General features: G+C 42.1%; 1 protein-coding gene across 1 annotated transcript; it reads right to left on the reverse strand.

Moving 5' to 3' along the window:
- Positions 1-319: 319 nt before the first annotated feature.
- Positions 320-26,504, reverse strand: LOC114701165 (cytochrome P450 4V2). The gene is made up of 11 exons (XM_028881134.2): positions 25,669-26,504; positions 21,331-21,443; positions 15,931-16,016; positions 15,172-15,362; positions 14,527-14,596; positions 12,690-12,816; positions 9,863-10,048; positions 5,043-5,145; positions 4,032-4,166; positions 3,754-3,933; positions 320-1,620 (listed from the first exon to the last, which is right to left on the reverse strand). Exons 1-11 carry the CDS (start codon positions 25,880-25,882, stop codon positions 1,451-1,453), a joined length of 1,575 nt encoding a protein of 524 aa, XP_028736967.1. The 5' UTR covers positions 25,883-26,504; the 3' UTR covers positions 320-1,450.
- Positions 26,505-27,227: the final 723 nt, after the last annotated feature.

The following is a 27,227-nucleotide window of genomic DNA, read 5'->3' on the forward strand; positions in this document are numbered from 1 at the left end:
AAGGCATTACTATACGTTTCACTTAAAGCCAGACATAAAGGCTTTACTTCACAGCAAGTATCTAGCTCCCTTCCCGTTTTGTTTTGTTTTTTTTCTCATCAGCTTAGGGCTTGAGTCCTGTGCGCTGCAGGTCTCTGGATAGTCTAACAGGTCTGTTTGGTAATATTGCCCTGAATGACCCATGGTGTGGGGCTTGCCAAATGCTCTTTGTTATACCTGTTCTCCTTTGATATTGATTCATGGATACATATTCTATCCTTTCCATTTCTTTCTTTGCTAGGCCATGGGAAACTGAAAACAAAACAAGCCACACAACTGATCCTGTTAAAAATTATTTATTAAAAAAGAAGTTTCTAAAAGTCATTGCGTGAGAAATAGTAGTATTATATACAAAATTAAAGTCCAAGGAATGTGATTCAATTTTCAGCTTGGCAAGGACTAAGTTAATTAGATGTCTAATCCTGAACCAAGTGTTATTACAGTGTAACTAAATATGAAAGAACAGGTTTTTTTTTTTCTCCCTCTAAAAGTAGAGGAATTACAAAAAAGACACTGAAGGCAGATATCCTGAGTTCTAATCCATCTAATCTTGGTCCTGAGTTCCATAAAGCTGAAGTATATTGTAAGAGAACGTGTATCAGAAAGGCAGTGGAGAGGCTCCAGTGTAGACATTTAATCCATGTCTAGCCACAGCACAAGTAGCAGCAGAACTTAGGCAGAAATTTCCTGCCCCCTTTATTCCATGCCCCCACTCTTAACAGAATGGCAAATAAGCAGAGAACGTCTGTAGCTACTTGAACTTCAAAAGCCACTGATGGAGCCTCTGAGGTACAGTGAGAGGTTGGAAGTTGCCAAGAGGAATCTTTTCCAATGACATGATGTACCAGGTGATTGTGACTCCACCAAAAATAGAAAGAAGACCCTTGCGTACAGTCACCAAGGTGCCTGGCATGCCTTTCAGGGTAAAATTTGAAAGAGATCTGACAACTGCTTATCTGGTAACTAATGACGCTGGCTCTAAAATCTTAAGCCCATGATGCTGAAGAGCTTGATTGCCCACCATTTTCACATGATACCATATGAATTTCAGAGTCAACAAGAATGTTTTCTTAATTCTGAAATCTCATTGAAATGATGTCTTTTGACTTAAACAAATGAAATTGAACAGGCTGATGGTTCCCTCTGTTATAATTTTTATTATATGTTTATTTCCAGTGCCAACTGAGCTAACAGTACCTTTGAGACCAAGAGCTGGTGTGGCGTGGCATCTATGTTGGTGATAAACACACAAAAACTCTCTGAGATGGACTGGACCCCAAAATCAGTGGGGACATGAAAAAACATTATGTCCAAGTATTCAGAGTTTTTGATTCACAATCTAAAAATTGCAAATACCATGTTTCTGATGGAATGATCTTCATCATGTTAAGGTCACAGTTCAAGGACCAAGTTAGAATTCTTCATGTCTCCTCTTCAGCTTGATCCAGATGCCATTATTTGGCCTAAGAATCAAATCCCCAGACAGGCCAAGTTCTTCTCTCTTCTGGTTAGATTCTACCCAGAACCGCCTCAGGATACAGGCAAGAACCGTCTTTTCCTCCATCACAGCAAACTTTTGACCTTTAAGTAAATGTAAAGACCATCACTTGAAATATAGACACAACTCAAATTTGAGATGCAAGAAGCTGTAACATAGTCATCATTTCCCAATCAGGTGGGCCAGAGGACCAAATCCCTGAGATGACTGCTAAAACTGAAGAGTTTCCGAGCATCCTGTTTGCTCCCACATGAGTCTGCTTAGCTGTGGCAGCCAAGCAATCTACTTTAGCAATACCATGAACTCTCCCATCTACAGATTCCATACCTATGGGTTCAACTCACCATCAGTTAGAATAGTTTTTAAAATTACATCTTTACTGAACATGCATACACTTTTGTCTCATTGTTCATCCCCTAAGCAATAAGAACAACTATTTTTCATAGCATATAAATTCTTCCTAGTATTACAGGAACCTGCCAATAATTTAAGTATAATGGAGGATATAAATATGTATTCACATGCAAGTCCATGCCAGTTTATAAATAGGATTTCACATCTATAGATGGCTATCTCTGAGAGGTCTTGGACCAACTCTGAGATTAGAATGGGTATCAGAGGACACCTAGGGATGACTGACAGCCAGATGAATTTGAGCTCATTTAAACTGAGAATTTCCAGATTGGATTAAAAATTTTTTTTAATCAGTGTGTATGTAGTGGGATAGAGGATGTTCATGTAAATACAAGGCCCTTGTCCCCTGGACCTGGAATTGCTAGTGTCTATGAGTCACACAATGTGGGTGGGTGGTGCCAGGAACTGAACTCAAATCCCCGGTAAGCACAATATGGGCTCTTAACTGCTGCCCACCCTTCTAGATGGTTTTGTATTGCCTCCTTCATTTACTCACTCTAGAGTAACCAGACATGGCTCACATCCACATATTTATAGATCTGGTCTCATTTCATTAATGTTTGCATTCATATAAGTGATAAAGAGCTGCAAATACTAAAGCCAAATTGTTTATAATGCATGGGGTGTGCATTCATAAGTACATGACTGGCAGTCAGGCAATGCCCTTTGTTTGGGTCTGCGATTCTTTCAAAAATAAAATAAGTCTTATTGTTTCTTTTTTTTTCCTACCACAATAACAAAGCTAAATCTCCAGTATTTTAGAACTCCAGAGGTAGCGAGGCAGAAGGTGTATGCCATCAAGCCTGATGACCTGAGTTCGATCCCTGAGACCCACATGGTGGGAGGTGAGAACCAACTTCCAAAAGTCATCCTCTGACATCGACACTCCAGCTCTGGCATGCCCACACATACCATGCACACTAAATAATTAAATATCTACCACGAAATTGATTGTACTTTATGTTATAGGCAGAATTATGACTAAATCCAAAATTCCTATGCAGAAATCCTGGCTCCCAATAATATATTCTTTATCTCTCTCTCCTTCTTTCCCCCACCTCCCTTCTTCCCTTTCTCTCTCACTCTTTACTCCTTCTCTCCTTTGTTTATTTGAGACAGGTCATCACTGTGCAGCCCTGGCTGGCTTTGACCTCACAGAGATTCCCACCTGCCTCTGAGTCTAAGCCGCCACACCACGCGACTCCCAACATTTTGTACTATGAATGTCCTTAGAGATAGGGCCTTAAATAAAAAAAAAAATAATAACACTGCATGGTTACATTTAAATGAGATAAGTGAGGTCATTACGGTGGGTCTCAAAACAAGCCGAGACCATGGCATTCAACACACAAGCACACCCAGAGAAAAAGACCAAATGAAGACGCACGAAGAGAAGGCTGCCCCATATAAACCAAAAGAGAAACCTTGGAAGACCCACCGACACCTTACCCTGCTGAATGGTGAAAGGTTTAGTTCCTATCATTCCAAGCCCTCTCTGCTGTATTCTCTCAGAGATCCACCCTTTCTGCCTTCCCACCACTGGGTCACAAGTACACACACAGCCAGCTTTACACACACTTAGGGACAGACTTGGGTTTTCATGCTTTCACAATACCAACTGAGCGGCCTTCCCAGCCCCTAACAATGGCATTTTGAAACTAAAGTGGAAGAAAACGGAACCCATTGTAGTCTACAGCCTGTGAGTAATGTCACATCGTGCTTCAGAGATTCTTGTGAGAGATTCTCCTGAGAATCTATCACGTGGGGCCTGAAAGGTCAAACCCACTCGCATGGATACAAACCGATACAGTTTCTAGGTCCAGCGGAAAAGGGCACGTAGGCGTAGGGATGGCGTCCTTGGGAATTCTCTGGGAAGAACCGCTCTGGCCGGAACTCCTCAGGATCTGGGAAGTGTTTGCGGTCCCGGTGCAATGCATAAGGAATAATGACCGCTTCCGTGCCTTTTGCAATTTTGTAACCAGCTGTCAAAAGAGAATGATGTGTCAGGACACTCTACCAGATAGACATGAGAAATACGGACCCCCCCCCCCCCCCCGCTCCCTCCTGCTCTGATACCGACCGACTTCACAGTCTTCATTAAGACTCCGGGCGAATAAAGGGACAGAGGGGAAAATTCGGAGAGTCTCCTTAATGACACAATCCAGATATTTAAGCTTCTTCAGGTCTTCCAAGGTGACGGGGCGCAGAGACTGGCCTGGTTAAAATAAATGGATACAATGAAAACACCTCCTGGTTAAAATAAATGGATACAATGAAAACACCTCCTAGACTCAGGGAGGTGAGCATCACAGAGCACCATGGGACCAAGACACAGAAAGTCAAATGTCTACCAACAAAGCAGAATTCTAACATCAAGGAGAATAAAATAAAATGAGGCATACAGCTAAGTAACAGAAACCAGATAAGACAAGACCATCTCCCATTTTAATATGTTAATAGAGTCACATTACAAAGACCACCGCCCTATGTGATTCCATTTATAGAAATGGAAAGTAAGAAATGGTGGCTTCCAGGGGAGGGGCTAAGGGAAGAAAGATGCGTGACTGTTCAGCAGTACAACTTTTCCTTGGGGTGCTGACAATATTTTAGAGATGGTCACGCTTGCTGTAGAGTAGAAACAAATCCTCCTGCTGTATCCCCCATCACCACTCTCGCTTTGTCGGATGCAGTCACACGAAAGCACCCTCCCTTTACCCTCATAACTATCTCCACCTGTGCCCTGGGCTCCCCGACAGCACCCTCTTGGCATTGCTCAAAGGTACAGCCCATGAATCTAACCTGTAGGTGCCTGTGTCTGTTTTACCTATTCAGCAGTAGGATCATTGTGAGCAGTGTCATGGATCTGTGTATCCTTAGCTTCTACTCTGGGATAGTTAGTTACATGTCAGGACACTTGTCAAATGCCTGCTAGGAAATTCACTTGGCCTTGTCAAAGAGACGGGTGCAGGCAGGAGTCCTACACCAGCGCCTCCTGTTGATGACAATGGCATCCATCTTTGTGGATCAAGAATGGCCACTGCTTCCATGGACTTAGGGCTCCCAATAGAGCTAACAAAGGGGCCCAACGTACCAAACACATCATCCAGTTCCTTGTCCACTTTTCTCTGGACTTCTGGATAAGATCCCAATAGGTATAAGGACCAGTTTATTGCAGCTGCTGTTGTATCGTGACCCTGTAAAAATACAAGGGGGAGGGGGTGTTGGAACGTTTAAAAGCACAGTTCTGTTGGGGTGTGTGTGAGGACAAAATTGAAATCCCCCTGTATCTACAGCTGCAGTATGACTGCAGAACCTAAGTCATTCAGTGCAGCTGCTCACCTCAGTGAGAGACAAACATACTCAACAGCCTCTTAGCTGGGTGGGGTTGGCTTACTTCTGCAATCCCAGCACTTGGGAGAAGGCTGAGGCAGGAGGATTCCTATACGGGTAAGGTTTTATTGTCAACTTGACACACCTGGGAAAAAGAGACTCAATTGAAGAATTGCCTCCATCAGACTGGCCTGAAAACATGTCTGTGTGGCCTTTTTCTTGATTAATGATTGACGTGGAAGGGTCCCAGCTCATTGTGTGCTGTGCCATCCCTAGGCAAGTGGGCCTGGGCTCTATAAGAAAGGTAGCTGAACATCAGTGGAGGCTAGCCAGTGAGCAGCATTCCTCAGTATTCTGCTTCAGGGTCCTGCTTTGAGTTCCTTCCTGGGCAGGCTTCCTCTGCTAGTGCTAGACACTAAGAAATATCTGTGGGGTTCTAGAATACTCTCTCCTAAAGAAATTGGCTAGTAGCCAATTTAGTACTTGGCGAGTCTCGGGCAAAATGCTAAGTATTTTGTAGAAATGAATCTTCATAACTCCAGGAAATGTTCATTACTACCATTCATATTTTAGAGATTAAAAAATAAAAATAACTTCCCCAAAGGAAGTAGAAGTAGGAAATGAACACAAAGTCTGATGACAAAACAGAGACTGTAGTAGAATATTATTTTAAGGTGTGTTACTTTGTTTATGTTGCATTTGTTTAACTCTGTGAAGCTGTGTTGCTGTGCCTGTCTAAAACACCTGATGGACTAATAAAGAGCTTAACGGCCAATAGTGAGGCAAGAGAGAGAAATAGGCAGAGCTGGCAGGCAGAGAAGATAAATAGAAAGAGAAATCTGGGAGGAAGGAAAAAGAGGAAGCACCCAGAGAAGGAGGAGGACTCCAGGGGTCAGCCACCCAGCTACACAGCAAGTCACAGAGTAAGAAATAATGAAAGGTGTAAGAAATAGAGAAAGGTAAAAGCCCAGAGGCAAAAGATAGATGGGATAATTTATAGTTAAGAAAAGCTATCTAGAAACAAGCCAAGCTAAGGCCAGACATTCATAATTAAGACTAAGCCTCCTTCTGTGATTTACTTGGGAGCTGGGTGGCAGACCCCCACAAAACAGCAAAAACAAACAACACTGTACCACCCTGCTGTGAAACTCTAGAGTGGCCTGTGGTAAGGAGTCAGGTCTCCGTCGAGACATGCTGATGCTCCACCCTCTCCATATTTCAGGCATTCAACTCCTTCCTCCTTTCATCTCCTGGGGCATTCCCATACACCTGCAATTCCTTTACAAAGTGACTCTGGACTGCAGACAAGATCCAGGTGCTGCTGCTCAGCTCTCTGCTGAGTCAGGTAAGGAAGCCCTCTCCTAATGACTCAATGGCTTCTCTTCAATACATGGATGTAAGCCCAATTCAAGCATGTGGGAGCTGTCCCCTGAGCTTCCTATGGATGAAGCAAGACATACAGCAGACTTGACAGAGGCACATCAGTGGGAAGAGGAGGGCTCACGATCTCAACAGTTTAATGGCTGAAACCTGCAGCCATGAGAGCCTGGAGTGAACAGCCCACATCCAGCGCATAGAGGAAGGTTCAGTATAGTAATTGAACAGGATGGGCCTCCGACTCAGTGCAACAAAGAGGGAAATGATAGTTACTAGTGGGAATTAGATGTGTGGGTTTGCATATACACATATGTGCATATGTAAGCACATGGGAAAATAGAGATGTAAGATCTCAGTGCTTAATGTAAAATGCTGATGATAATATATATTTGCTGCATTGCTCATATGACTTCTATGATTCTCGATGTACTTTTTTTTTTATTGTTTTTGGTTTTTTTGGAGACAGGGTTTCTCTGTATAGCTTTGGCTTTCCTGGAACTCACTCTGTAGACCAGGCTGGCCATGCTTTCCTTACTATCATTGACTCTAACCCTCTGGAACCATAAGGTAAAATAAACTCTTCTGTACATTGTTCTTGATCATGGTATTTTATCACAGCAACAGAAAGTAACTCAAGCAAGGTAGTTAAGATAATTGCTTTGTTGAGGACTGAACCATAGCTTCACACATACGAGGCAAGTAATCTAGCAATGACCTTCCCTGTCCCTGCCCCTGCCACCCAAAAAAAAAAAGAAAGAAAGAAATTTAAAATCATGATTCAGTCTAGGTCTCTTTTTACAACACAGGGAAATCAGTTAGAGCTGGAATGATATGAGGTATTTGATTTAGGTCATTGGCACAGAATAAGAGCCCAGGTCTTCAAATCCTTAGTATAGCTGTGCTCACTTACATGGTAGAACCCTTCTCTGGAGAAGAATGGATGATGCAATCTATTTGCATATTTCTGCTTTTGGAAGTCATCTTCAAGAAATCAGTTCCTAGACCAGACTTTAGGGAGCTTTCCCCATATTTTTCCTATTGGTTTTACAATTTCATATCTTACAGTTACCTCTTCAATTCATTTTGAGTTAATTCTTGTTTAAAGGGTAGGATAAGGGTCAGTTTTTATCCTCCTGCATGTGGCTATCTAATTTTCCAGACACCATCTAATGTAGATTCTTCCCATTGTGTATTCTCAGAACCCTTGTCAAATATCCGATGATTACAAATGCATAATTATTTCTTGAATCTCTAATCTATCCCATTGGTCTGCATGTATATTTTTATGCCATAGCCATGCTTTTTTGATTACTACAGCTTTGTAGTGTATTTTTAAAGTAACCAATATGACTCCTTCATTCTTTTTTGCTCAAGATTGTTTTGGCTCTTCAGTGTCTTTTGTGATTTCATATGAATTAGGATTGGTTTTCCTATTCTCTGAGAAACTTTATTAGAATCCTGATAAGAACTATATAGAATATATAGATTGTACAACAGGGATGTGCATCAACAGGTAATTAGACTTTAAAACTGTAGGGCATACATAATAAAATAGTATGTATTCTCTTTTTAAAAACTAGGAGATCCTGTTATCTGTGATAACATGGATGAATCTAGGGGGCATTATGGGAAGTAAAGTAAGCCAAGACAGAAAGAAAAGTAACATATGATCTCACCAACATGGAGAAACTGAAAATAATTTCACTCATAGGCATTCAGGGTGGAAGGACAGTTACTAGAGGCTGTGGCTGGTGGCTGGTGGCAGGGGAGGACGGGAAGGAGAGATCCTCAAAAAGCACAGAATCTCAGATGTAAACAGTGAATTATCATAATCTATTGCACAGTGTGATGGGTTATAATTAGTTACAATGTATTGTGTAGCATGTTCCCACTCCAGAATCAGGTAAGTATATGAAGGAGATGGATGCATTAATTAACATGATGTGCACATTCACTAACATGTATGTGTATCAAGGCATTACACTGGACTCCAGAAGCATAAACAGTGGTTATTTGCCAGTTAGAAATGAAATAAAAAAAATTAAACCAAGTCAGTAGTATGGGAAGTACAGCCAGAGGGCTGGAGGCAGAGCAGCCAATGCAATGTGATGCCCAAGCACTCTGGGACCCTTTAGAATCCCAAGCATGTGTCCCTTTCCCCCACTTGGAGGCTGTTGCTACATCATAGGACTTTCTGAAACCTTAATTTTGCAACACACATGTAGAAAGCTCCACTCTTTGTAATATTCATATAATATTTAAAGCATATTTGCAAGAAGGGTTTTAAAGAGATATTAACATTCCAGAAATCCCATTAGAATCACAAACTGGTTAGATTCTCTTTGTCTAAAGCAACCCACAGCAGTAGTTATGTGCTAGACTCTAAAAGGACTGAAAAGGACCTGTTTGGGGAGGTTAAGAAATGAAGCGATATAGGGAACTGAGGACAGTGTAGAGTTTCTTGTCTTTTTGGGAAAAGTCTGGGGGACCTTAAATTTTCTCAATAAAAAATAATGTGTCTATCATCACCCTGTTCTTAAATTTTATAATGTCTGAAGATGTTGTTAAATTTTTCCAGTTATACTAAGCTGCTTCAGTATTTGACTGGTTTTTAAAAAATCTCTGCTTGTGATTCTGACAATCATTGAAACTGGAGGTGTTTTAAAATACATGTATTTGTGTGTGTGTGTGTGTGTGTGTGTGTGTGTGTGTGTGTGTGTGTTCCATAGTATGGCACATATGTGGAGATCAAAGGCCCAACTTGTAGGAGTTAGAGATCTCCTTCCACCATGTCGGTTGTGGGGATCCAACTCAGGTGGTCAAGCTTAATAGCAATCACTTTCCCTAGCTGAGCTGCCTTGATGGTCCCATTTCTGTGGAGTTTTTTTTTTAATTTTATTTTTATGTGGATTGGTGTTTTGCCTGCATGTATGTTTGTGTGAGGATACCAGATTCCCCGGAACTGAAGTTACAGACAGTTGCAGGCTGCCATGTGGGTGCTGGGACTTGAACTCGGTCCTCTGCTCTTAACTGCTGCTGAGCCATCTCTCCAGCACCCTCCCTGCCCATTTTTGTTTGTTTGTTGCCGTGGTGCTGGGGACGAAACCTACTTCTTGTGTGTGTGTTAAGCAGGTGTCTCCACCACAGTAAAACCTGAGCTATGAAATGCTTCAATGGTGAAAATCACCTGGCAACAAAAATTACCTCAAACATGAAGGTGTCAACTTCCTCGCGGATGTCTTCGTGGCTTAACCTGTTGCCATCCTCATCAGTCACACTCAAAAGCAAGTCAAGAAAGGCCTTGCGCTTACTCTTGGGGGGCTCAGAACCCCTGCCAGCACTCCTATAGTCTTCCTCCGCCTTCATGTCATTGATCCGTTCAGCGATGACCTGCAGGATATAAATAACGTTGAATACAAAATTCACACTTTGGGTGAGGCTTACTGGTACATTTTCCTACGAATGAAATATGCTGGCTTCTTTAACTTATTTTTCCCCAAACGTTTCCTGTTCTTTCTATTTCAGCGGTGCTTAGGCTCTTGTGAAAAAGCAACAAAGCCTTTGGTTAACGCTAAGAATGTCACATGGTGAAACTATTAAATACGAGTTTAATGTTAGGTCAAACCCATAATTTTCAAGTACTATTTTTGCAATCTTTCTAACATGGGAACAGAGTCGCTGTCTACTAAACCCTGGGGATGGGAGGGAACTAATGAGGAGAAGTGTAACTGGTAGAGAGCAGACAGCCACAGAATGCACTAATTCTAGACACCTCTTGATGATTGCATCTGGTTACGGAGAAAGGACATAGGAAGCTAATGAACCGATAGCTGATGAGCCAATTCACCCTGCCTGCTTGCTCTTCACTGAGCCCAGAATGCCCTGCCCTCCAGTGCTCATGGGACTGGATCCCATGCCACTTTCAGGTCTCAGGTGATAGCCACACAAGAGATCGTTCCCTGCTCACGCCTACCCTGGTCCCTAACACTCTCTCTGGACCTGACTTTCCTTCATTTGTCCCCATGTCACCTGTCACCGGACATGCTTTGTATCTGTGCTTTAGTGTGTCTCCCCACAATCTCAAGTACCACCATCCACTCAGCAGAGTCTGCCTTTGTGTCTTGATTCCCCCGCCCAGATTAAGAAAACTGGCAAGCATTCTAGAATGTTCATTAGCTACAACAACAACAAAAACAGTCCATACACCTGCTGTGCTCATGTATACTTTCTTTTTCCTGTTGAGTCATTGAGCGACCCTCCTATGAAGACACTTAAATGAATGTATTCTCAGAAATTTAGGAGCAAAATACTATGTTTTCTTTGAGGAATTTATAAGTGTTTATGTCTCAATATATTTTTTTTTTCAAAATGAATCGTACTATGAGGTCTGGACTTCATTACTTATTTTTACTGATGTTGATATTGTTACATTTAGAGGGAAAATGTGATTATAAAATGTGACTGCTTCTCCTCCTGAATCCTGGTGATTACACTGTGGGCAATTCAAGGCAGCATTTCATTCACTTAACTTCCACTGGCTTAGTCACATGACCCATTGATGGCTTGTCTTTATCACAAAGAGGCAATCCCAATATATTTTAAGCAAAAGTTACAGCAAAGAAAAGGTACATTTCAGTGGGAAAATTTCACCACATTGCAATTTGTTCTATATTTTCAATTAAACCTTGCTTTTTGATCAACATGTCTTCAACCAAAGATGGATATCCTATGTTTAAAACAAAACCCTTACCATCTGTTTGATTTTCAGTTTGCAAAGAAAATAGTACCATCAAATTAATTTTCACTGAAGTATATTATGTGCTGCGTTAGATGTCCTTTCATATGAGAGCTACTGCCTTCCCGAAACATTTCCCAAGAGACTTATGTACAGATCTCTATCTCTTTTCTCTTCCACCCAGAACCCTGTTTGTTAATATATTAATAAGTCCATAGAATGCTCTGTAATTATGGTTACATTGGATATGTATGGATATGTATGGATAACCTCCTCTCCTAGACTGCTCTCCAGTACTGTAGGGAACATCTTTGTCTAACTAATTTCTCTATTTTCAACACTGGGTGCAGCACATGACACCCAGCAAGTATTTCATTGATGCCAGTTAAACATGTAACTTAAATATAATATTAATCATTTTGGCATTACTATTCTATTTAACTTTTATGGAACAAATACTCTACTCCATGACCCTACATTTGGGTATATTAAAAAAACATAAAAATCCTGAACTTAAGAATATTCTACTTTTATATTTTTGGTTGTGAGCCTAGCCTTTAATGGAGGCAGAGCCAGACAGATCTCTGTGAGTTCAAGACCAGCCTGGGCTACCAAGTGAGTTCCAGGAAAGGCGCAAAGCTACACAGGGAAACCCTGTCTCGAAAAACCAAAAATAAAAAAAAGAATATGCTACTTTTGGTAATAGCTGCATAACATTGTGAAGTCATTTAACTCCACTTGATTCTATGCTTTGTATATTTTAATGTATGCACACAGTGACACACACATGAACACACACACACAACTGTTGTAGAATATTATTTTAAGGTATGTTACTTTTGTTTGTGTTGCATTTGCTTAACTCTGTGAAGCTGTGTTACTGCACCTGTCTAAAACAGCTGATGGTCTAATAAAGAGTTGAACGGCCAATGGCAAGGCAGGAGAGAGAAATAGATGGAGCTGGCAGGCAGAGAGAATAAATAGAAGAGAAATCTGGGAAGTGAAAAGAGATCAAGGAGCCAGAGAAGGAGGAGGACTCCAGGGGCCAGCCACCCAGCCACCCAGCCACTCAGCTACACAGTGAGCCAGGGAGTAAGAGTAAGATTTACAGAACTAAGAGAATGGGAAAAGCCCAGAGGCAAAAGATAAACTGGTTAAGGAAAGCTAGCAAGAAACAAAACAAGCTAAGACCGGGCATTTACAATTAAGTATAAGCCTCCATGTGTGATTTATTTGGGAGCTGGGTGGCACCCCCTCAAAAAAAGAGTAAAATACCAACAACAACACACAACTTACATTGTTGGTGAAAGTATGTAGGATCTTAAGTCCCCTTCTGTGTTCCCGTCCTTCTTTAAACATAAGGTACCAAAGGTCAAACCAAAACCAGGGCATCTTGATTCTACGATATATCATCTCACTCATCCTATAAACAAGATAACAGTACCTTTTATATCAGAAAGTTTATCCCCCAACCTTTGGAGCTTGGCCTTGATAACAGCAATAAATGAAATGATGCTGACTAGTGTTCAAGGCTAATAAAGATCCATGCCTAATGCTACATGGTGGAACAATAGACTACTAGACATAGCATGGAGCTTAAGCAGTAATGGTTGTATTAGAGAAGTGAAAATCCACTATGAAACCTGCAGAGGACCAGTGCTTTTGTTTCTACAGTACAAGTTCACAACTTCCCAGGAATGTGGGAGCATTTATGCCAAAGGTTTAGATAAAAGTCTGCCTCTAAGCTCTATGCTCTTACTCCACCACTCTTCCGAAGACATTAAAAACTCTGGGGCCAGTGAGATGGCTCAGCAAGTAAAGAAACCTTCTGAGTTCCAACCCTGGGACACACATGGAAGAAGGGAAGAACCAACGTCTACAAGCTGTCCTGTTTCCATGCACACCCACACTCATGCATGCACACACAAAATAAACAAATATGGTTTAGAAACGTAAGCGGTCTTTTACAAGACATGGCATATTAAGTAGCAATCTGTCACGGGGTTGCTTCCAGCACCTGCCTCTTGTTTCACATGACAGGGCAGTCAGACCTCTGTTCAATCTCCCTCAGGACAGTCTAAGTGACAGCGCTTTGAAGGGGCCTTTCCTGGACACTATATTCTAGAACATAATCCATGTTTTGCAACCTGGTAACAACTTGATCCTTTTCTTTGTCAACAACTGTTAAAATTCCTAAATTTCTATTTCTTGGCTCAATGGCCACCTCCCATACCACTCTGTGGTCTGTGTCAATTTGAAGCTACTTGATAACTGACTATATACAGTGGCTGGCTGGTCATAGACGATCAGTAAATACTTGTTAGGATGAAATTGAGTGATAAAATAAGATTGTATAAATCAAATCAAATCCTAGCTCCACCTCTTAGTAGGTGAGTAACTCCACATACTTTTAAAGTTAATAAAAGACTGCCTGGATTGCAAAATCAGCACCAATTCAATGCAGAAGCTATGGAAGAAAATAAATGGTATTTTAAAATTCCCAATTAAAAAAAGAAAAGCACACAAAACAGTGGTAATGATCACTGCTAGCACTGTGGAATCAATCTAGGGCTGTGGCTCTCAACCTTCCTGATGCTGCGACAGTTTAATACAGTTCCTCATGTTGTGGTGACCCCCACCCATAAAATTATTTTGTTGCTACCTCATATCTATAACTTTGCTATTATTATGACTGTGATATAAATATCTGATATGCAGTGTATCTGACATGTGACCCATGTGAAAGGGTCGTTTGACCTCCAACGGGGTCACAACCCACTGTTATAGAGTGTTCATAACTGATCCATAGAAACAGTTGACAGGCTATTAGGATTGTTTATATCTTTCTTTTGTCACTTGGCATCAGGGAGTAATTAGAGATTTTAAATTTCTGTAGCACTCAGATATACCATAATGTAAATTTGTAACAATTACCTGTTGCTAAAGCTGATGCCTATATGATGAAGTGACCCTTTAGTTTAAAATTGCACTTCAAACACAATCAAAATACCACATAGATGTGATTAGCAATGGTTTTAAAGCCCAAATCAATAGCAATTTCAAAGAAAGTTAAGAGACCACACACACACACACACACACACACACACACACACACACACACTCACACACTTACCTATACACTGTACGGACATACTCAGAATCATCATTCCTTTGCGCTCCAATGTTCTTCCCCATGGCTGTTTCTGCAAATACAGATGGTAGCCACAGTTTACCACACAGCCAGCTGTGTTTGTTGTGTGGCCGGGCACACTGAGAGACAGGTGAAGCCTGTTCTGTTATCTTCTATTTGCTCTTCTTTGCCCTTCTACACCCCTTTGCCCTTCTACACCCCTCCTACTTAAAGTTCCTGTCATCCTCTCCCCTGGACCTTCCAGGCAAGGTGACATGGTGACTACAGGGTCATCACCCTAGGAACGGCTGTGGCTTCTTGGGGAGAGTCTTATAATACCACCACCCTGAAGGATCCTGGGTCCTTCCCAACCAACGCCCTCATTTGTCCTACCCACGGAATCTTTTTTTTTTTTTTTTTTTTTTTTTTTTTTGGTTTTTCGAGACAGGGTTTCTCTGTGTAGCTTTGCTCCTTTCCTGGATCTCACTCTGTAGCCCAGGCTGGCCTGGAACTCACAGAGATCTGCCTGGCTCTGCCTCCCAAGTGCTGGGATTAAAGGCGTGGGCCACCACCGCTCGGCATACCCACGGAATCCTAATATTCCATTCAGGCCATTTGATTTTCAGGGCATAAACCAATCAGACTTACCACAGATTATATCCAAAGCACAAAGAGTGATGGGAAAAAAACAGTTAAAGGCCCCTTGGTTGACATGGTTTTCAAGCTTATCGACCAATATGTTGGCTTGCTCGTTCATGACATCTAAGAAATCCTCCAGAATTGTGAAGTGGAATGTGGGCGTTAACATTTTCCTCCTGGAGCGCCATTTGTTCCCGGTACTGCAAGCAGGACAGACACATCATAATAAACCAGAGGGCAGTAAAGCCACAGGGCAGCAGCCAGGAGCCCGCCCAGTCAACGGAATTCTGAAACAGCCTCGACCAGGACACCGCAATGATCTCATTCGAATGAGGATGGCATACGATGGTCTCAGTAATTCCCCACGGTGTCGATACCTGGAACTCGTTCTATGATGTTAATACTTAAAATTACTTTCACAAAATAGAAAATGTTGGGAACATTTTGTCCATTTCTAAGATGAATTTCTGCAAAAACAGCCCCTCCGTAAGCCTCGGTCTTCAGACACCCATATGCTCTGACTCCACCCTTTATGTCTGCTGTTTGAACCCTGAAACAGAGTTTACTAAATGCCTGTTCCTGGCTGAGCCCTCCCTTGGGGAAGAGGTTTATTTCCAGGTGCCACATCAAGGCTGATTTATGTCCTTACCTGCCGCTGCCTGGCTGCCTGCTAGCTTTTCAAGGCTTCCCCTCACCACATGTTTTTATCTACTGCAGACTTCTTAATTCTTAGAGTGCTTCTATCAAAAACATCAGACAGTGCCTTACCTTGTGAGGAGTCCTAATCCCAGCCACGGCTGTAAGAACTTGTACATATATGATTTATCAATTTGCTTCGAACTGGTCAAAATTACCTTAAGAAGGGATTTAAAAAAAAATTGAGGGACTTAGACATCAAAATAACCACCGTTATAAGACCATTAGATTAAGTCTGCTTTTCAGATCAGTTATCAAGATTTATTATTCTCTATGGTTCATTTAGTTCTCATTCCTAAAAGAAATCTGCTCAGAGTTTCAAGCATACAAATAAATTGTCATCCAAGCTTGGGGACTGAACGGAGCTGAGGAAAATGAAAAGGTGAGTCCCTTGATTGGCTTTGACTTTTCTGTTCACTGTGGGGAGTTCTTTGTCTCCTGCATTTAAATTTATTCACAGCACTTAAGCTGGAGCTAAGGCATCACTAAAGCCAATTTATGAGCTTTTAAACATTAGTCAGAAATATTGCCCCTGGTACCCTGGCCATGGAACCCTTGATTCAGAAACTTGGGGAAAAAAAAAAAAACAAAAAACATTTCACTCTTTGGAACCAAATTAGACTAGCTACACAGCTTCATCAAGAGAAAAGAGAATTAAAAAACAAAAACAAAACCCCATCTCCTATTGAACCACACATATTTCCTGGGCCCAATCTTCCATCTTTTTCGGCCCTCCCTTGTCCTGCTAGTCCATCCAGAGCTAAAGACTTGTCTTCACCTGAAAATAGCGGGTTTGCCACAACCGCGGATGTGAAGGCTGGGCATGATGTCTCTCTGCGGATGCAAATTTAAAAGCTTTTTAAAGTCTGTTTAATCACCTTTTTTAAAAAAGGTAACCATTGAAAAGGAGACTTAGAAACCGTGGCTCAACAACTTGCCAGCACCTCGATTAATAAATTAACCCGGCAAACCCCATAAGAGCTGAAAATAATGTCCCCAATACGAATCAAATTCTGGCAGTAGCCTCGGGGTTGCCTACTCCCCCAAACTCCCTCTCCTGCCATGGTCCCCCACAACACCCATGATACTGTGACTGATGTAAAGGTTTGTTTGTTTTATTATTCCTTTACACCTTGATGGTACAGAAAAATTGGCCTTTTCAGTGCTCATTCTCAATTATCTAACACCTATGTCTCATTACCCTACCTCTGCCAATGGTGGACAAATAAGGCAACCCACCCTACTGAACACAAATTTCCTAAGACTTACATATTTCATTAGATGGAGGATGTCTCACTAGCTTCCCCTACTAAAGACACAAGTCTAATTGTTTTATACAGTTTACGAGCTTCATGATAAAACTTCCATTTACTGCTTGCTCCAGACGAACTTCAGCTAACTGTTCCATAAAATTATCTTGGATATATTGTCACTAATTCTTTCATCAAACCTCATCAATTGCAAGTGTCTCTCCCCACCCCCCCCACCCCCACCGCCCAAAAAAGATAATGTTAAATTCTTTTCAACAGCTCTTAGGCATTATCAATTGGCTTTGGCCTTCCTTGGAAACTCCCAATGTAGCTCTGTCTCACCCTTTTGTGTCTCTTAAAGAGGACACTGACTTAAACTCACCTCAGATGACCACAGCTAGTAGCCCAAGCCTTAGAACAACAACCCACTTTCTTGTCAATGATAAGATTTACTCCCTCTATTTATTTATCTCCGATACTGCTCTTCCCTTTACAGCAGCCATTGGACAATTAACCACCACTGCAGTCATTTTAGGATGGTTATTTTTTCCCAATACACCTCAACAAAAAAACCTTTGCCCCAAACCAACAAAAGAGTGACCATCACTCAACGGAGATGCATCAAACCGTCCATCCCTTCCATGTCTCGAAACAACTATCACTTTCTGCTACTGACCTCAGAAGAATAGAAAATAACACTTACAGGGTTGGGGGACAACCTTCTAGTCACCTCCTTTCCTATAAAGACTTCATATACAATTGTATGACTTCCCATACAGGCCTTTTCTCTCATAAATACTCACCGTATTTCTCATGCACTGACCATTTTATCAGACCGAGTCAACAAATCAGACAAAAGGGGCCATTGCTTAGCACTATGATGCTGGGATATAGCACTCTCTTTTGAACTCTATAGGCACTACCACCCAATGGGCAAAACTTTGGGCTGCCTTTTCTGCTTCCTGACAACTCCCTGATTAACCTGTCCATCTCCTAAGAGATCCTCACTGTGTGGCTCAAGCCATTCCACTTTTGCTTCAAGCCACCTTGGTTCATACCTTTGACTCCTTCTTGTCATCACTATCTGAAGTCCCCTTCTAGACAAACCCAACATGTTCTTATTCAATCCATACACGAGTGCCCGGCCCCTCACAGAAGAAAACCAAATTGCTGACACCTATTTGTGTCTTTCCTTCAACAGACTCCTGCTTTCCATTTCTCCCTTTGTGAAGGAGCTAAAACTTTCCAAAAATAACTTCAGTTATCATAGAAACAGGATCAGCAAATCATCTAGTCCCATACCAACTGTCAGTCACTGGGGACCACCACCCTGAGAGGAGTTAACTCCCATGGTTTTCATCCTAATGATTTTGGCTAATAAATATAACTCACATACATTTCTTTGTTCTTTTCAATTTATTCACATTGGCATTGATATTTTTTCAAGTTTTTATATTACTACAAAACCCTACGAATCTGTTGGAACTGTTTCTAGATAGTTATTCTCTGCTTTCTCTGTAATGGGGTTCCTAAACAAATTAAAACAGTTTAAACTTTTTTAAACAGATAAAACTTTTATCTCATTTTGCCAACTTTGGAAATTTATGTCTGCCGTGACATTCCATACAACTGCCAAGGACAAGCCGTAATTAAATGAACCCAATTATTATTCAAAACTCAAATACAAAAATTAAAGTGGGTACTAAAGGATTTCTGTATTTCTCAATTTCCCTCCCTGACACCTGTGGGAAAATACCACTAAGAAGCACGAAGTTTTATTTAAAAATCCAAGTAGGCCAGGTGGTGGTGGCACACACCTTTAATCCTAGCACTTTGGAGGCAGAGGTCGATGAATCTCTGTGAGTTTGGGGCCTGCCTGGTCTACAGAGTGAGTTCCAGGACAGCCAGGACTGTTACACAAAGAAACTTTGTAGAGAGAAAGAGAGAGAGAGAGAGAGAGAGAGAGAGAGAGAGAGAGAGAGAGAGAGAGAGAGAGAGAGTGCAAAACAACAACAAAACCCACATGGTTTCATATAAACTCCCTCAAGAACTCATCAAATAGCTACATCCTATTCCACCCATTAATTGGAGCTATGGCTCCATGTCTCTGCTTTCTCCTACCAGACCATCTCCAGTCCTCAGTGTGACTGGTAAAAGCCATGGACTGGCACCAGAAGACAACCTGAATGCAGAAGAGGGCCCCTCTCCTGAGTTTGAAAGGCATTCCACCTTTTCCAAGAATCACTAAAACTATAGTAATGCTAATTCATGCCACTCCTCCAACACAGTCCACTACTACCAACCCAACAACATCAATGGCCACTTTGATTGATGTGCCTTAATACAGCTGAGGGAGCAGGATTATAGGAATAATTTTTCTGAGAATGCTGCCTATAACTTGCAGTTACAAATCAAACTTCCACCCCATCTGTAACAAGTTAATACTGTGACTGGAGATCATTTATGACTATGTTTTCATTCTGCTTACATGCTGTGTATTCAGTGTTCCATATGTTTAGAATAAATGGACCTTTATGAAAAACAAAAGAATCAATCTTACTCTACTTTTGATTCCCAATGTAATTAACTTCTATAAGCTTAACCAAATGCATTCTTGAATGTACCATATTCCCTATTTTTTGTAACCCGCTCATGCCTCTGACTCAGAACAATTTATGTGTGCCTAAGAATAGTAACTAGACCTAAAACTATTCCCTGAAAACAGCAAGATATTTAGAGCAATACATACACACAGACATATACCCCCCAACCTAAACACACAGGCACACAGACACACAGACACACACACATCACACACAATGCTCACACATACACACATATATCACACACTCTAACACACACCTACACACACACACACACCTCATACACAACCCCCACACATACACACATACACACACACACACACACACACACACACACACACACACACCACCCTCATACACACCTGCACACACACACAATGTTGAAAGAAGCATGTGGGTAGACATTGATAATAAGTCAAAAGGGTTAGAAAGACAATTTTTCACTTTAGGAAAATCCTATAAAAGATGACTAAGATAAAAGTTCCTCATGCCTTCTCAATACCATATTCACTATACGGTTTAATAAATGGAGAGAATAGCACTATGGTGGTTTGGATGAAAATGGCATATATATGTGCTCATATATTTGAGTATTTGGTCTCCTGTTGGTGGAACTGTTTGAGAAGGATTAGAAGGTGTAGCCTTGTTGAATGAGGTGTGCCACTGAAGTTCAGCTTTAAGGTTTCAAAAGCCCATGCCATTTCCAGTTAGTTCTCTGCCCAGTTCTTGTGGGGTGAGATGTGAGCTCTCAACTACTGCCCTAGCACCATGCCTGTCTGCCTGCGGCTTCCCTGCCATGATAGTCACGGACTCTAACCCTCTGGAACCGTAAGCCCCAAACTAAAATCTTTCTCTTATACTTGATCTTGGCCATGGTGCTTCATCACAAGCAGGAGAACTAAATAACTAAGACAGCCTCTGTTCCAGCTGTCAGGTCAGAATACTCCAGGCTTGCTACCGGGCAAACAACTCCAGGGCTTGGTTTCTTTTCCTTATGCTCCACATCCTCAGTACCATAATATATTTATCATTGATATAATATGAGACCCTGAAAACACCCCTATTTCATTGTTCATTAATTTTGAACTCTTGAAACTGCCTGGTATACCAGGCTTGGTGCAGGGCCACTGCACTAGCTGTTCAGGAGGCTGAGGAAGGAGAGCTACAGACAAGTTCAAGGGTAGCCTGGAACTACAGGATGAGTTCAAAGCCACCTTGGGCCACTCAGTGTCTCACAATTAGAAAACAGAAAGAGGAGTAGACCTTAATGGAAGAACATGACGTGCAGTGGCCTTAGATTTAATCTCCGACACAAAACAAAGCATTTAAAACCCAAAACAACAATAGAAATCTCCCTCTCAGAAGACTTCTTTCAAAAGGAGAAAAAGTATATTGAGACCTAGTGAGGAATACGTGTAGCTCTGGGGAGTTATTCTCCCAGGAATGCAACTGAATTGCAGTAAGAAATCACTGAATGGCCTGCCCAGTGCCTCCTGAGCGAAATGCCCTGTGGATGGAGTGTAATGAAATTTGAAGCTGTATTTGTTCCTTGTGTCCTGATGAACTTCTTACATCGTAGCCTATAGAGTGCACTATCCACTGTAATAGTAAATACCCACCTCCACGTTCTCTGCCTTATAAAGGGCCACCATGGGCACTGGTCCAATCCAAAGTTTAATGATCGGCAGGGGTCGAAATTCTTCTGTGTACTCAATTAACTGCTGGAAAAAGTCTGGAAGAAAAAAAAATGTTTTGTCCTTAATTCAATGGAGACAAGAATTTATTCATTGAATTGTACAAAGTTTCATTAACTCCTTTCAACAAATATATGAGGTATGTGATATATCACCATTAAAGGAAACTGGGAGAGGATGTGAGCCCCCATGGGTTTTGCAACATTCCTGTATCTGTAAAGTTATTTAAAAATATTATCTGTCCTTCAAATAGATACAACAATAATGTAAGTTATCGTAAGATAATTATTAGGATTTGGTGTGGTAAAAATGTACATTCTTAATAAATCAGTACCGATGCCATGGAGCCGGAAAATGGTAGAACCTGGCTTTGTCCCAAGACCCCAGAAACTCCAAATGCTTCTTAGATAAAAAAAAAAAAAAAAAAAAAAAAAAAAAAAAAAAAAAAAAAAAAAAAAAAAACCATTGTTGAAACTGCAGGGAAAGATCTGGGAAGATGGTTCAGCCAGTAAATTTATCCACTGCCGCCATGCCTGATAACCTGAGTTTGATCCCTGGGATCCACTTGGTGGGAGGAAAAGATCTGACTGCAAGTAGATGACCTTTGACCTCCACACATGCACTGTGGTACAAACACCTACACAAACATACACAGTGAATTAGTAAATAATTTAAACTAAGAAATTACTTCAAACTTTCAAAAATTGGAGCTGGAGAAATGGATCAGTGGATAAAAGCACTTTCTGGTCTTCCTGAGGACCCAAGTTCAATTCCCACCACTCACAGCAGACTACCTTGAATCCAGCTGCAAGGATCTAACATCCTTTCCTGGCCTCCACAGGCACCCACACATATGTGTCATACATTCACACAGATACATGCATATACATAAGTATATGTGTATATATGTATTACAATAGTTTTTAAATTGTGGACTCTATCAACTCATTGATTGGTTTCAGAGCATTCTGATACACATATATACATACATATATGTGTATATATGTATTAAAGTATTTTTTAAATTGTGGGCTCTATCAACTCATTGGTTTCAGAGCATTCTGTTCCACATTTACCGTCTGTCTGCCTTGGTCTGATGTGGTGGCAAGACGAGGCCATTTGAATCTGTGGTTGGAGGGAGTCAGGTCCCAGAATTGGGCCCTACTGGGAAAGTTGGTTATTTAACAGGAAAGACGGGCAAATGTAAGAGTTCAGAGGCCAGCAGCTGGAGTCTACATGCAATACTCAGAGTAAGGTCACCCAGGCCTGAATCTGGACATCAGCCACAGAAAAAAAGGCACAGCCTTTTACGTAAGGGACAGAGTAGCTCAGGGCAGAGAGCCCATCCTAGAGTGTTCTGATAGGCCCTCTTTTGCTGAGCTCAATACTGAGTACAAAAGGTCTCAATAAATGCTTGATTGGCACTTAAAGGACTTACTGTAAACAAGAACATCTTAGATAGTGATCAGAAAATTTGGCACAAATTACATTTTAATCTTAAACTAACTGCAATGGTTACTTCTATAAATGAAACAAGTAAGAACAGCAACAAAACTCTTAGCTTAGAGAGTTCTCAACAACTTCCCAAATAAGTCAGTTTCATAACCGAAAACTGAGCAATAATTTTCTCCCCCACTAGTCTAGCACTTGTTGACTAAATAAGCCGTCCCTCTGTGAGTGGCCATTCTCCTCACTCAGAGTCACTCCAAGAAGAAGGACTTTAAGGAATCCCATCAGCTCGAAGTTCTTTTTCATCTCGCCTTAGTCTCTAAAGATTTTCATGCATTTCCCCAAAATATGAGTCTTACCAAGGGTAAAGTTGGAGGGGTTCTAAGGTTATGACCCTTCCAAGTAGAATTTGGATCCCAAACATTTATAATTCCAAATGAGGAAATTCAGAAAAGACCAAAATATCTAAACGCTAAAACTCTGAAGGACTAACATCCTCAAAATAAAATTACAGAAAAATAACTTTTTAAAAATTATATAAAAGATATTTCCTTAAAATTTCAGAAAGTGATTTACTTGAAAACTGTATAAAAACACTAGAATGCCTCAGGGTCCACTTTATGCATTAAAATAAGTAGTCATATGCATGTCTTATAATCAAAACACACAGACGTATTAATGACAATCATAAACAGATTAACTGTGTTCATAAAGAAATGGGTCAAAATGAAAACGTATAAACACATCACCACCACTGTAATGGCTTGCACCTCAGCGCACATTTGCTGGCATTTGAAATGTCATGACAGACAAACAGAAGTGTGATGACTACATGGATGAAATCCCACCATGGGGAAATGCAGATGCCCAAAGAGCTGAGACCTCAAGGAGACTTTTCTTTGGTGCATGCAGATCTTCTCATTCTTTGAGGAGGCTTCAGTGTTCTCATACACACACATAGTGCTTCCTCCAAAAGCCGACCTTGTGGTAATGCTCTTGTGTTGACACAAACATGCAAAAACAAAACAAAACAAACAAACAAACAAAAAACCCAAAAACCAAACCAGTGCCTAAGATGAATTAGAACTCTGAATCTTTGAGCAGTTTATACCTTCAGAAGTAACAGCCGTGAGAGATGCAAAATGAAATTGTATGCACAGAAAACTGGGGAAGAGGTGTTGGGGAAAGCCAGGGGCTTGCCTAAGTACTACTAAGTCTGAAGGCTGCAAGCCTGGACTTCTGATGACCAGGGTAACTGAAGAAAAGCTCAGAGGGACACCAGTTGCTTTCTATATTGTTTCTTCTGTACTCAGGATGGGTTGGATGCTGGGATTCTGCCCATGTGAAAGATGAGTTTTTCTTAGCTGGGCCACTAACCCTTTACACTCAAAATAATGCCTTGCTGGGTCTCATTCTACTAAACACGATGGTACTCCCCTGTACTTGACAGAAATACCAAACACCAAATGGTTTCCTGAGAATCTGGCTTTCTAAAAATAGCTCGTTTATTCCCCAATGGGCATTTTGAGTTTTGAATTTTGTCTTCCATGATTTTCACAGTGGCATTGTTAGGATATACCTTCAAGTCGCAGAGTGGAAGGGAAGTTTAGCTTCCTTTTGAGTATGGACAACTAAACAGCATGAACGTTACCAATGTGGTTTTAACATACTTACATGTGCTGGTGGGTAAATTCTAATATAAGCCATGTCGATTGTTAAGTGACAACTTTAATTGAGTTTCTGCTAGAAAATATTTTGGTACATACTTTCCTGTGATGTCCCCAGTTTATTCATGGCAAGTTGTCCTGAGGGTTCGTTTTTTTGTCGGGGGTCACAGAAAGGATAATAAAGGACCTTAAAAATATTTAAAGTTGATGACCGGCCTGTAAAGCAACTATTAATAATTAATCTGAAGAAAGGATAGGTTCTGCTGCAGGAATTTTAAAATGTGCCGTGCTGGATGTATCTCCTCAGTTCTGGGCATCCTAACTTACACAGGCATGGAAATTAAGTGTTAAGATTGAATGCACTATCCCAACAGGGAACCACAAATACCACTATGTGTATTTTTTTTTTACATCAATAGAACAAAAAAAGTGCATAAAACATTTTAAAAGATTATTTCGAGTTTTTATTTTTTTAAGATCATTCTTCAATAAATTAGGTTTTTGAAACTGGCCATAAAATTTGCCTCAAGGCTCAGGCAGAGAGTCTGCTGAAGAAGCCTTACAAAACTTCCTCAGAAGGATCAAAATACAAAGACCAAGAGGATTTTAACTATTGGTCAAGTCAAACAATGTCTGGGCCAGGTGGGTGGCGAGCCTCAAAACAACCTCTGCTCTCCTGCTTTCTTAACAGACAAAGGGGAGCGGCATGAAGTTTGGTGTTGAGGACAGGTGCAGCTTTCCAAGGGAGTTTTCCTCCTTAACACTTTGCAAACCAAGGCAGGAGGAAGGAGACTTCTGAAAGACCGGGGAAAAAAGAAAAGGCCAAGGGAGCCACAGGAGCTCGGAAATACTGCAGTCTGTTATAGACACGCGAGTGTTTCCTACGCTCCTTATAGGATGGGAGAGACACAGAGCAATTTGGCAGGCACGAGAGTGGAAACAGGAATTGGGAGACCTGGGCATCTATTCTTTAGGGGGTGAAAGATTTCTTCTTTCTCCTAGCAGCCAAAGAGAAAGTGGGTCTCGGGGACGTGAGGACCCCAAGTGTGGCAAGGGTGGGGAGAACTCCGGTAGACAGGCTTTCCAGACTGACTAGGAGCCTAGCAGCCTTCGGGTCAGAGTACAGACACCTTGCGCAAATCCTTACCTGTGCTGTTGGGTTTCATGAACAGCGCGTGTCCCACCAAGGGGTAGGCGCGGAACACCGATGGGATAGGCCGCATCTGCTGCCATTTCCGCGCGTAGCTCGCCACCATCTGCAGGATGTTGAGCAGGAGAGTGGCGCCGGCCACCGAGACCGCGCTCGCCGCGCCCCAGAGCAACAGCTTCTGCCCGATGAGCCCCAGCCAGAGCCACATCATCTCTCTGATACTCTTCTCTTCTTGCTGGCAGCGATCCGCGGCTGCGGGGTGCAGCGGAGTGACGGAGGTCTTGCTCCAAGTTCAAGTGACAGGGTCAGGGGACCAGTTTAGGAACTCCGGGATGCAGGAACTCCGGGATGCAGGAGCTCTGAGCTCAGCGAGAGCACCCAGGACACGTCCGGTCCGGTCCGCTCGGGTCTTCCTGCTCTGGAGCCGGGGAGCTCTGCAGTCACCGCCACCGCCGCCACCGCCGTCGCCAGACCCTGGGGACAAAGTTTCTGAAGCTAAAAATGAAGCGCTTTTGGATTGTTACGATGCGCCGCTGGAGCCTACGTAATCCACGCCCAGCCTCTGGGGTGCTGGCGAAAGCAAAAGAAAGACCCGGAACAGCTTCTGAGTCTGAAGTTCAGAACGCACTTGAAACTCCGGGTGTGGAAAGATGACAGGGGAGGTCGAATTTAGGACAGTTTCTCAGCTGGTCGATGGAGAAGAAACTAGAAATTCACATCACCGGCTCTGGACGCCCTGAGGCCGGCTAAAGTGGGCTGTTGAGGATTTTGCAACAGCGTTCCCCCGCCAGGTGTGGAGGGATTACGGATCTCAAATGAATACAGGGTTCTTTCTGCCTGTATGCATGCCTGCAAGCCAGAAGGGGGCACCAGATCTCATTACCGATGGGTGTGAGCCATCCTGTGGTTGCTGGGAATTGAACTCAGGACCTCTGCAAGAGCAGTCAGTGCTCCTAACCTCTGAGGGAGGAGGTATTATGTGAGCAAACCCGCGCGGGGCTTGGGGGTGGGGTGGGGGTTAAGATCATGATGGGGAAACCCACAGCTTGGCAGCCTGCAATGGAACCGACCTAGGCCCTCTGCATATGGGTGATAGTTTTGTAGCTTGGTCAGTTTGTGGGTCCCCTAGCAGTGGGACCAGGATCTGTCCCTGGCACAGGAGCTGGCTTTTGGGGACCTGTTCTCTGTGGTGGGATGCCTCGCCTCAGCCTTGATGATGCAGCCGGGAGGAGCTTAGTCCTGCCTCTACTTGGTGTGCCATGCTTTGTTGACTCCCATAGGAAGCCTTAGCCTTTCTGAGGAGTGGATGGGGGTGGGGGAGGGGAAGGAAGGGGCAGAAAGATGGTGGGAGGAGGGAACGGGATGAGAGGAGAGAGGGAAACTGTGGTTGGTATGTAAAATAAAGTTTAAAATTTTAATAAAATAATTCAAATGAAGAGTCATGGGCGTTGAAAGGCAGTCTTTGGAATTCCAAATTCACTTGTCCTTGCGTAACCTACAGCAGCAGCTGCTGCCCTAGGAGGCAGGGCTGGTTGCCCAAGGCAGATGGTTTCTGC

Source organism: Peromyscus leucopus, chromosome 17, assembly GCF_004664715.2.
Source record: "Peromyscus leucopus breed LL Stock chromosome 17, UCI_PerLeu_2.1, whole genome shotgun sequence".
Taxonomy (NCBI): domain Eukaryota; kingdom Metazoa; phylum Chordata; class Mammalia; order Rodentia; family Cricetidae; genus Peromyscus; species Peromyscus leucopus.